The sequence below is a fragment of the Sardina pilchardus genome, chromosome 11 (assembly GCF_963854185.1).
Source record: "Sardina pilchardus chromosome 11, fSarPil1.1, whole genome shotgun sequence".
Lineage (NCBI taxonomy): Eukaryota > Metazoa > Chordata > Actinopteri > Clupeiformes > Clupeidae > Sardina > Sardina pilchardus.
The window spans coordinates 15344756-15357255 of NC_085004.1; the positions used below are offsets into that span (position 1 = coordinate 15344756).

The 12500-nt window shown below is 47.4% G+C and overlaps 1 protein-coding gene across 1 annotated transcript in view; it reads right to left on the minus strand.

The window, feature by feature from the left end:
* slit3 (slit homolog 3 (Drosophila)) overlaps positions 1 to 12500 on the minus strand; it is a 261669-nt gene that overhangs the window by 212871 nt on the left and 36298 nt on the right. The window contains exon 2 of the mRNA XM_062548595.1: positions 448 to 1330. Within this exon, the coding sequence (XP_062404579.1) occupies positions 448 to 641 (194 nt within the window). The 5' untranslated portion in view covers positions 642 to 1330. The remainder of the gene's footprint in view (positions 1 to 447; positions 1331 to 12500) is intronic.

Sequence of the window (12500 nt, forward strand, 5' to 3'; positions counted from 1 at the left end):
GTTTGCAGGGCTAAGGGCCTGACTGTTGAGCATTATTCTGATAGATGGGAAATTAATGGATTTCAGTTGGTAAAAGCCAGGCTATTTACACCAACACTGATTTCTAATAATGCATGGTAACAAATAAGGTTAATCTATTATGAAGCGGCATGTCTATAATAAGGGCACAACAGACATCGCATACAGAGACACGGAGCTTTAGCTAGCTTGTTTCTCTATACATTTTAGCATCAAGTGACTCGGGGAGATCATGTTGTCATTAGTTGCGCTATAGCCTGTCTGGAGAGTTACAGGTGTCAGGTATGACAAATCCTTGGACAACACAAGGGACAAGAGCGCTGTCTGCGGACGGAGAGCACTATTCACTAACCGCAGTCTTGGGTTCACCCGCAGCCAATAAAAAAAAAAAAAACGATAACAAAGCTGCTTCAAAAACGCTATACTTACACACGCTCGGCGTTTCTGGGGATTCCCCGTGGCACGGTCCGGAAGCTTTGACCTTGGCAATCCACATGAGATCCAGAACAACTGCATTTATGGGGGCACCCATCCACCGCCACAGAGCACAGCAATCCGCAGAGCAGCACCAGGCTTCCCCAGCACCTCAGTACGGTCCACCTCCCCCGCACAGACGCCAACATATCCGCAACAAGAGAGCAAGCTTGGGAAGAAACGAGCAGACAGAAAACTCACAATATCTACTCAATAAAAAAAAGTACTTGATAAATCCGCAGGTAGTTTGGATGGCCAAGTTCCGTGCGTATCACAAATGACTTTTTTTAAGGGATCGCCGAGGGTAGCCGGGGGCAGGAACAGATTAAAAGTAGTCTCTCCAACTTCACAAAGTTATTCTCTTGGCTTCTTTGTAAAAACGTCCCATACAAAAATCCGTTTTTGCCGTCCTCTGCACCACTTAATGAGAGCAAAAAAAGAACTGTTGAAAGTTTGGAGTTTACAGATGCGCAGATATCTCCAGCATATCCATCATCCAGAGAGTGCTTAAAACAAATCCTATCCCTCCCGTTCTTTCCTTTAAAAGTTACTCTCCTTCAAAGAGAAGCGAAACGTTTGTGTGATCCAAAAGATTCCCTCAAGTGAAAGTGGTGTTGAGCAGAAGGCTTTCTGAAAGGGTGAGATCTGGCATTCCTCCGCTCCATCAGCAAAAGCTTCCGAGAACACAAGAACACAAGCAGAAGTTTCGGGGGGAGCGTGTGCATGCAGGAGAATCTCACAGTCTCTCCCCGGCCCCCGAAGTCTCGATCCCGTCTCCTACTGGTCCGCCGGCGTGTGATGTCACTAAAGTTTGGGCTCTTCAAACTTCACTTCCAAGCTGAAATGGAGATTTGAAGGAGACTGAGTTTCGCGAAGATTGCAAAGCCATGACTACATGCGAGAGTTGATGAAGTTGTGCAATGAAGGCAAGTCAGCAGTCATGACTTCCTGGCTCAGTTCGTTAAACTATCATATTTAATAATAAGATGAATTAATAAGGAACAATTAATTCCTAGTAGTAAACATCTGTCAAGTTGAATATAACGTCTGGTAATCAAAATGAATTATAGGGCTAATGCATTCTCAGTTACATGTTCATTATTTGTTTTGTGCAATTAAGGGAAATAGTTCCAAAACCAAAAAAACAGTCAATACGCAATTAAGCCAGCTACAATGAGCTCAGGTTTCACAGTTCCCCCAGTTGATTCAAGGTTGTTGGTTATTGTGGTGTGGCCCCGTATCATTGCGCAATCCATAAATAAAGAGTTCATAATTAAGTTTAGCCCTTTTTTCTTCACATTTACGGTAACTTGTAGCCTTTGCTGAAGTGAGCCTGGCGCACTGTTCCATTTGGAGTCCACAAGTCTATAATTTACCCCCAACAATACCCTGACCTTATTATATTCGTATGCATATAATTTAACTTAATTTAGAGTCGGACAAATACTCGGAGGAGAAGGGAAAAAATAAACATTCTCCATTACCAAGAACTTCAATTGGGATAAGATTCTTTGACGGCGCTCAGATTTCCCTCTGCGGTAAGGCTGAGCAGTTTGGATTGTGATTACACTGCCCCCGTCCGGAGAGAAGAGGAAGAGGAAGCCAGTTGTTTCCACCGGGATAAAAATAGTGTCTTGTTATGCGTTATTTGTTTGCAGCGAGTTTAATTGCCCTTGTTTATTTGACTGTAATAACGGTTTCAGGAAAACGTGGTCAGAGAGAAATTTATGCGGAATGTCGCCATGAACCCATGGCTCCATCTAAACAATGCAACGGACGGCAGGCCATCTCCCATTCTCCCACTTACACGGCGCACAATGGGTATGTATCCTACAACACTCTTATAAACGGTAATTACAGGTCATTACCGAAAGGTCGTCTGCACGGGGCACTTTCCAGTGATGTCATAAACAAACACAGAAGCTGCTTCGCCTCCAAGGGTCTAGTAAAGTTTGTGAATGGAGAGAAATTAAAGGCCGTTTTAGGAAGAAGAGGAACTCCATGGTATATCAGACTATCAGAGACAGAGAGAGACAGAGAGGGAGAGAAAGGGCAAGAGATTATGGGGAGATTGCACCACAAGTATTAACTCATACTTATTGTATACTGACTTATACACACAAGCACAAACACAGAGAGAGAGAGAAAGAGAGAGAGATAGAGAGAGACAGAGAGAGAGACAGAGAGAGAGAGACAGAGACCACTATTGCACTACTGACCACACAGCCCTGCAAATGTGGGTCAGATGTGTTAGGTATGCTACTAGGTTCTACATCCTCTCTACTCACTCATAGTCATGTTGTGTGTGTGTGTGTGTGTGTGTGTGTGTGGGTGGGAAGGAGGGGAGGGGGGTGGTTAGAGGTTAAACACAGCTGGTGTGTGACTGGTGCACTACTATGAGGAGTAAAGCCATCCCATCCTGTCTTGCCTTCACTGGGGCCTGACAAACTGTCATGGCTACGAGATGCATGGCCTACATGTGTTGAAGCTGCCGATGTGTTTGTGTGTGTGTGTGTGTGTGTGTGTGTGTGTGTGTGTGTGTGTGTGTGTGTGTGTGTGTGTGTGTGTGTGTGTGTGTGTGTGTGTGTGTACGTGTGTGTGTGTGTGTGTGTACGTGTGCGTGTGTGTGTGAGTTCATCTGCATGGACTTTCTACCCAGCTGGCTAGGATCAATCTAGGAGCCCTTGTCTGACTTCTCAACATGCGTGCCAAGGCCAGAGTCACAGCCATGACACCGGCATGTGTGCCACTAGATGCATCTCTGTTCAGCCCACATACATCTTCATTTAACATGACAGAAAAACCTGTTGCGTTCCTCAAGAACCGCCAAACATCTGCAAAACAACAAGCTTACATAAGAAGCTAAAAATGACTATAATACCGAACACACTGTTTTCCGTCCTCTTGATAACAACAAACGGCAGATGGCAAGCAATAAGTGTATAACTCCACAGAAAGCATTTCTAATAACACACTATGTTCTGGTCAGGGAACTAAATGGGACAAGATGTGTTTCAGGGGAGATGATTATCTACAGTGGCAGTCGGATGTTTTGCTGTCGGAATTACTCTGCTTCACCGAGCTTACCTGTAGCACACACCTGCGCACAGCGTGTCTGTTGCTTGGCAACAGACTGCGGTTTTGCGCGTAGCAAAACATAACACAAAATCTGTTGTCTCAAATGGCATCTTATTCTAGATAAGGGGGTATTTGACAATTTTATAAAAAGAAAAGCACTCGTATGTTTGTTTTTTTTGGAGAAGTATTGCATGATTGGAAGTTTTTAAAATTCAACATAATGATGAGCTGTGGTTTTGTTCAAGAAGTAGTACATATTCACAACTGATAAGCTGCATTACTGATATTTTCTGTAATGTACTGTATAGCAGCGCTAGTTCTCATGAGACATAGTGTATGGTGTTAGTGCATATCTAGCCCTGCCTGAGAGGAACTCTAAACAATAAGGCCCTGGCTATACTAAGTTAGCCTACGCATCTGAAGCACTCTGTTGGCGTAGCACAAAAATAGCTTTATAAGACTGTTCTACTTTTTTTTTTTTGAATGTATATCGTTTGAATGTTTGCCACCTCTGGTGTTGTTGCCAGTTCCATTGATTATAGTGGAAGCTAATGATTGCAGCAGATCGCTTCAGTTACTGTACGTGGCCAGTGTAGCCTCCCTGCAACAGGTGGACAGCCACAATGTAGGAGATCCAGACGCTAAAACTCATCCCATAAAAACACCATAGCATGGAAACACTCGCCGACTACCAAACCATTCCCAAAGATGTCGTTGTAATGCAGACCAAAACCATGCCTCAGCTGACGTAACCCATTGATTTGAACCAAAGTTATCTTTGCAAAATATTATTGACAGTATGAGTATGACTATGCAACACCACTTATTTACCTCCGCAAAGGAGGTTATGTTTTCATCAGGGTTTGTTTGTTTGTTTGTTTATTTGTTGCAAGATAACTAAAAAAGTTATGGATGGATTTCGAGGACATTTTCAGGGGAAGGTCTGAAATGACCCGAAAAAGAAGCGCTTACAAATTATTTTGGGAGTGATCCGTATCATGGTCTGGATCCAGGAGGCGGTCATGGGTTCGCTTGGCGGAGGTCTGCGCTCTCTGAGTGCTTTCCTAGCTAAACAAGCTATTTGTGGAGTTGTCTTGTAAGTATATTTAGATTAACAGATCGTCTTGTAACAGCTGCATATGTAACCTCCGTGAGGTGTAAATACTTTTTTTTTTATCACCGTTAGAGTTCCTCCTTTTAGTGTTCATGAGTCCAGCGTCTGGAGATGACCCTCAAGGCCGTCGCCCACCGGACACGTACGCGGCGCGCCGCGACAATAAAAAAATGAGAACTCCATTGTTGTCAATGAAGCAAAGCCCACTGGAAACGTTGGCCGCGCAGCAGCCGCACGGAGATAGAAAACTATTCTAAAATCCTGCGCATCAAGCCCAGACCGCCGAACACCGCTGAACGGCGTGTCCGGTGGGCACCGGGCTTCAGGCTTCACCAGACCCACGCATGGGGCTATTGTGTCTCCCCCTCAATGGGCCCGTCCTGTCCTGCCACGATAAAAGAACTCCTCTGGTTTTTGTATCACTCAGCCTGAGCAGAAGAGGATAGGCTGTGAGGCTGAGTGTGTGGGGGTGTAGTGGGGGTGTAGTGTGTGTGTGTGTGTGTGTGTGTGAGAGAGAGAGAGAGTGAGAGAGAGAGAGATGGGTGGCTAGCTGTGTGTGAGAGTAGGGGATGTACTGGTGTGTGTGTGTGAGTGAGAGAGAGAGAAAGAGAGAGAGAGAGAGAGAGAAGGGTGTCTAGCTGTGTGTAAGAGTAGGGGATGTACTGGAGTGTGTGTGTGTGAGAGAGAGAGAGAGAGAGAGAGAGAGAGAGAGAGAGAGAAGGGTGTCTAGCTGTGTGTAAAAGTAGGGGATGTACTGGAGTGTGTGTGTGTGTGTGTGTGAGAGAGAGAGAGAAAGAGAGAGATGGGTGTCTAGCTGTGTGTAAGAGTAGGGGATGTACTGAAGTGTGTGTGTGTGTGAGAGAGAGATGGGTGTCTGGCGGGCGGGTGGAGCTGGCATGGCCGGCGTCCTCTGGAGCCGTGTGCGGCGTTCTGGGGAGAGAGCGGAGGCTGCGCCAGAGACCTGTCTGGAGAAGCGGCCCATTAGTCCAACATTAGCGGCCAGAGCAGCGTTTAATGGAGAGGCCCCTCACCGTAAAGAGAACTCCAAACTTTCCACCAATTACGTCAATCTCATCCCCCTATCTCTGCGCCGTGGGAGAGGAGAGGAGAAGGAGAAGGAGCGAGGGAGAGAGGAGAGGAAAAGGAGAAGGAGTGAGGGAGAGAGGAGAGGAAAAGGAGAGGGAGCGAGCGAGAGAGGGAGAGAGGAGAGGAAAAGGAGAGGAAGAAATAGAAAGTGCAGTGTAAGGAGAAGAGAATTGGACGTTCACATATAGGTCCAGTCTTGCAGTGTGTGTGCAGTCGTCATGTAGTTTGACTCTTGCTGTGTGTGTGTGTGTGTGTGTGTGTGTCCAGTCTTCATATAGGTTTAATGTTGCTGTTTTTGCACGTGTGTGTGTGTGTGTGTGTGTGTGTGTGTGTGTTTGTGTCCAGTCTTCATATAGCTTTAATGTTGCTGTGTGTGTGAGTGTGTGTGTGTGTGTGTGTGTTTGAGTGTGCATATGCGTTGTGCGTGTGTGTCCAGTCTTCATATACGTTTTAATGTTCTGTGTGTGTGTGCGTTTGTGTGTGCAGTCGTCTTCATATAGGTTTAATGTTGTGCTGTGTGTGTGTGTGTGTGTGTGTGTGTGTGTGTGTGTGTAGTGTTCCCCGTGTCAGTCAGGCAGCGTTTTTGCCTTGTCATTCTGGTCTGTGGTTTTCTCTGTGCAGTGGCAGGAAGGGGAAAGAGCCCTGCATCACCAATCAGCCCTCGCTGCTGCTGCTTCTGCTTTTTTTCTTCTTCAGAGGACTGGAAAATGACCGTGCCAGGTCGTACGTACACACACACACACACACACGCACACACACAACGCAAATATCCTCTCCCCTGTCCAGGAGCGGGCCGTGTGACGCCAGCAGGAGAGCGGGGAGCCCTGTCTCCCGGGCCGGCCGCGTGATGACGTCCCGTTCCGGCGCTGACCGCAGGCCCGCTGGCTGCCCCGAGGCCCTCCACACCCAACGCCAGGCCAGCGCAGCGCAGCGCAACAGCAGGCAAGAAAACAGACACAGGTGCTGGCTCGGAGACACAGCAGAAATGACCACAGATGAGTCAGAGAACCCGAGGACCCTGTAACAGAAGTCCACGCTTGAGCTTTTCTGGTGGTCAGTCGAGTAGTATTTTGATTAGACCGCAAGGTTTGTTTGTTCTTGAGTGGATTACCATGGTAAAAAATAATAATAAAACAAATGCAGCATTCTCATCGAGAATCAAGTCTCAATTTATGTCCTTTTCAGGCCAGTTTTATGTGGACTAAAATGATTGGACTCTAATCTCCCTTGATTCCTTTTCAGTTAAATTATTTTGTTTTCTTCATGTTTTCTTTCAAATAACAAGACAGTGGTCAAAGACGATGGCTATTGTAGCATCATTGGTAATGCTAAAACCAGTGTTGTGTGTTTTCCAATGATCAAATAACATGCATTTCCATTCACTAGTTGGCCCTTTCCTCTAACCTGACTCAGCACAAATAACATGCATTTCTATTCATTAGTTGGCCCTGTGCTCTAACCTGACTCAGCACAAGGAGAGTAGATGGAAGTCACAGTGCCATAACAACTTCTACCAGCCTCGAGGGCTTGAGGAGTGTGTTGATATGAAAGGGCCGTTCGCCCAGAGGCTGAGCGGAGTGTGTGTAGAGTGTGTGTGTAGATACGCGAGAGGGTCGTTCCCGTGGGTTTCCCAGGAGGCTGGAGGATGAGTGTTTAAGCACCAAACAGGATGAGGAAACTGCTCGATTTGCCTGCATCAGCTGGCATTGTTGTCTGGGTGAGATAGCTTAAGCATATATGTGGTGGTGTATGCGTGTCTGTGGTTGTGTGTGTCTGGGTGTGTGTGTGTGTGTGTGTGTGTGTGTGTGTGTGTGTGTGTGTGTGTGTGTGTGTGTGTGTGTGTGCATGTCTGTGTGTGCATGTCTGTGTGTGCGTGTGTGTGTATGTGTATGCATGTCTGTGTCTGTGTGTCTGTGTGTGTGTGTGTGTGTGTGTGTGTGTGTGTGTGTGTGTGTCTGTGTGTGTCTGTGTAAGGGTGTGAGTGTGTGTGTGTGTATGTGAGCATTTAGTGAGTAAGTGAGTGAGTAGCTCCATTAGCACGTACACTTCTTTCTCAGTTATTCCGATCGAAAACGTCAGACCAACTGTTTATGTGGCACGGTAATCTAATTCGATCCGCCGTTTTTATGCAGGAATGCATTTAATCGGAATGGCCGCGTGACGCGCGTATTTCTTTCTGTTTGGTGTGTGGTTTGAAATCTTCTCAAAATACAAATCTTTCCTCTGTTCGGCGCAGTTTATGAAGCAACAGCTTGGAGCTAACGCATGTTTATTCATGCCAGAAGTGACGAAGAGAGCCAAGCGCAAGAAACAACCTTTTTTGTATTATTCATCTTAGAAAATATTCATATGCTACTTTGGTTTTAGGTCTTAGTGGCGGTATCAAGTGTAAAGCTAGTCATGTTTTTTTTCATGTTACAAGTAATGGGCATCCACAATATTTCTCCATACATAATTGAATTGCTCTGATTGGTTAGGTCTATCCAGTTGTGTGCAGAGGCACATTTCCCCTGAATCAGCTGAAACACTCCTGATAATCACGTCCAAATGATGCAGTGCCAGACTCAACATTCTGAATAGAATTGACTCTGGCTAAATCAGGCTAGTCAAAGGCAGCTCTTCAGCATTAGTCTGAGCATCTAAAAAGCTTTTTTTTTCTGAAGGGGTGTGTGTACAGTATGTGTATGTATGAGTGAGTGACCGTGTGTGTGTGTGTGTGTGTGTGTGTAGGGTTAGAGGGTTGGGGGGTATCTGAAACTAGAGAGATTACAGAGTTAGGTTGGGAGTATGTTGATACTTCCTCCTGTATCCAACGCCACCAGCCCACACACCATCCTGACTGTCAGCGTTTCCATATCCATAGGGGCTCACCATGGCTAGTGCTGTGGTCTAATCTAATGCACCCACCAGCTCTATCAAGACACATGCTACTTCTTTTCATGTGTGTGTGTGTGTGTGTGTGTGTGTGTTGGTGAGAGAGGCCAGCGAGACTCTGTGTTTGTGTGTGTGTGTGTGTGTGTGTGTGTGTGTGTGTGTGTGTGTGTTTTGAAAAAAGAATTGTTCTCTGACATTTGCATGCTCTGTCATTCAGCAGAGTCAAACCACTCAGGGAGAGAAGACAGTGAGGAGAAAGAGGGAATGAGGGATAGAGAGAGAGAGAGAGAGAGGAAGAAAGAAAAAACAAGAGGATGATGGACAGGAGAATGAAGAGAGAGAGGAAGCCATGGGGTGCCAGTCATATGCTGTCACAGTCCTCTCTGCTGGATGTGTGCAGGTGAGCAGCAGCCCCCGTCTCCTGACACCCACTCTCTCTCCCCAACAGACACACACACACACACACACACACACACACACACACACACACACACACACACACACAGAGACACACACACACACACACAGTCTCGCTAGCCTCTCTCACCAACACACACACACAGTCTCGCTAGCCTCTCTCACCAACACACACACAGTCTCGCTAGCCTCTCTCACCAACACACACACACAGTCTCGCTTGCCTATCTCACCAACACACACACACACACACACACACACACATACACAAACACTCACCGTTTATCTTTCCTCTCTCCCCATTCCAACACACACACACACACACACACACACAAAACACACTTACACTCACATTTTCTCTTTCTTCCCTCCCCATTCCAACACACACACACACTTTGCAAGTAGTGGATATTGGAGTGTTCAGTGGTATCTTTGGCCTGCTGACTGGTTTGCATTGGTCGTTGCCTTGCTACACTACACCACGCAGTGCTCTCCACAGCCATAGCCTACGTTAGTCAACCCCCCCCCCCCAACAATGGCAACAGCGGTGGACGGCGTAACTGCAGCAGGAACAGCCGGTCTGCGTCCACTCCAAAGTGCCGCCTGATCACTGCCTTTAGGAAGTGACCAATTACGGCAGAGAAAGGCCTCATCTGGGCCGACGGGGGCTGAGTGATGACGGGGGAAGTATGGGGGTATGATTGCTCTTTTGGGGGTACACAAAACCGGATCGAACCGATTGGGGAAGGGGATCTGTGTGTGTGTGTGTGTGTGTGTGTGTGTGTGTGTGTGTGTGCGGGATGTGTGAGTGTGTTAGGGGGATATGCCCTTCCGCTGCATGTAAGCCCTCATCAGGTTTAGCCTGTAAGCAGCTCCATATGTGTGTGTGAGTGTGTGAGTGTGTGTGTGTGTGTGTGTGTGTGTGTGTGTGTAAATCCTGACATACAGTGCTGGTCTTTCTCTCCCCAGCTCCCACCCAGGGCTCTTGTGATTGATGAGGCAATTTACTGGGAGGCTATCGGGCCACAAACAGTCCTGCACACTGATCAACTGTACAACTCCCCTATCACACACACACACACACACACACACAAATATCCACCCCCAGTCCCTCTCTCCATTTCTCTCTCTCAAAGTCAACTATTTGGGAGAGCGATAGATTGGGGGGCGAAAGGGCAGTGTTTAAATGCTGTGAATTTGTCTAGGTTAGAATTTGATTTCTTTGGACGTACTCGTTTTTTTCTCCCCTTCCTTCCGTCTATCCTTCTCTCCTCCTGTCAGTCTCTCTCTCTCTTCTCTGGCTTTTCATTCTGTCACTTTGTTCTGTTATTTCTCTCCACTGCTGTCTCTCTCGCAACGCTCTGCCACGGTTTGCTGTGTTTCGTTATATTTAGGAAATATTCCCTCAGTACCAGCGTCTGTCTGTCCTTCGGTTCCTCAGAGGGCTCTTGTGATTGGTCCGTCAGCTGTCCGTCAACACCCTGGCATAGCGCGGGAGGGAGAGCGTTTCAGCGGTCGCGTTTTCACACCCAGCTCTCCTTCTCCACCCCCCCTCTCTCTCTCTCTCTCTTTTTTCCTCCATCTTCAAAGCCAGGGGAAACAAAAAAAAACGGCAAATTGAAATCAAATTTCACAGCAATCCCAGACCCGGCTCATTCAACACGGTCCGTGGGCAGGAACAAACGGGGGCAACGGGCCGGGACTAATTACCCGGCGTCCGGGGCTGGGGCGGGGTCGGGTCGGGCCGGGCCGCCGCCTGTGTGTATCTGGCTGTCGCTGCCGTGTCCGTTTACGGTTCAATAATAATCCGCAATTAACACCGGGGGCCGTGTGAGGAACGTGTGGCAAACGACTGGACAGCACATGCAAGACATGTGCACTGTGTGTGTGTGTGTGTGTGTGTGTGTGTGAGAGAGAGAGAATGTGTGAGTGAGTGTTTGTGTGCAAGACATGTGCACTGTGTGTGTGTGTGTGTGTGTGTGTGTGTGTGTGTGTGTGTGTGTGTGTGTGTGTGTGTGTGAGTGTGTGACTGTGAGTGTGAATGTGAGTGTGAGTGTCAGTGTGAGTGAGTGTGTGTGTGTGTGTGTGTGTGTGAGAGAGTGAGAAAGTGTTTGTGTGCAAGACATGTGCACTGTGTGTGTGTGTGTGTGTGTGTGTGTGTGAGTGTGAGTGAGTGTTTGTGTGCAAGACATGTGCGTTGCCCTTAGAAGAGAGAGAGAGAGAGAGAGAGAGAAGGCAACAGACAGGCAAAAGAAAAAAGAGAGAAGGAGAGAGGACAGACTGAAGTAGGCAAGGAAAGTGGGACAGAGAGAAAAGTGGAGGAGGGGTAGAGAGAGAAAAAGAAAGGATGTGAGGCTGAAAAAGCAAAAGAAGGAGGGAGAGAGAAATAGCTCACAGCTATTTACACGAGGGCAGCTTGCCCTCATTAATCAGATATGTAAGTACTAGTATGCAAGCGTATGCAAGCGTGTGCATGTGTGTGTGTATGTGTGTGTGTGTGTGTGTGTGTGTGTGTGTGTATTCAACCTCCAAGACCAGGCTGCCGTTGACTTTTGGCAGAGTCCTTCACACCTCACACTCGCCCTCAGACCACAGGGTGTTATTAGCTGGTGTTATCACAGCGATGACTTCCACTCACTCCTCTTTCTCTTGGCTTCTCTCTCTCTCTCTCTCTCTCTCTCTCTCTCTCTCTCTCTCTCTCTCTCTCTCTCTCTCTCTCTCTCTCTCTCTCTCTCTCTCTCTCTCTCTCTCTCTCTCTCTCTCTCTCTCTCTCTCTCTCTCTCTCTCTCTCTCTCTCTCTGTCCATCTACCGAACCCCCACCTCCACCCTCACCCCAACCACCACCACCCTGAACTTCTCCAAATTCACCACACTGCTTTTTCTCATGGGGAACGGAGGAAGGCCAAGGCTAACACAAGAGGAGCTCGTGAAGGGTCCCTCACACATTTCAATCAGAGCAAAAAAAAAAAAAAAAAAAAAAGGGCCCCGGCGGGTCTCACAGCGTTTCTCAGAAACGTCGTCCAGCTCGAGCTCCATGCCATGTGGACTGTGGAGAGCCGGAGCGGTAAAGTTCACAATCTCAGGCGAGGCATTTTAATTAAGCCAGCCCCTGACAAAGTAATGTTTGTCCGGCGAGCAGAATGGCAGAAAAGCCAAAAGGGTAAGGGGCTCGGATGGATGATGGAGGGAGAAGAGGGGGCTGCTTTTGGAGAAGTGGAGAGAGGGAGAGAAAGGAAGATAGAGAAAGGCAAATGGAGATGGAGAAAAGAAAAGAGAGAGTTCAATAGGGGTGAAATCATACAACGGCTCGACAAGCTCCCCCTCTCTCCTCCGACACAATGGCCTCCTTTTCTGTCAGGGCTTTTGTCAACATGAGAAAATGAGAAACACGGTCGTTTATGAGGAAGAACCTTCTGGAAGGTGGAGGTCGGATGCCAA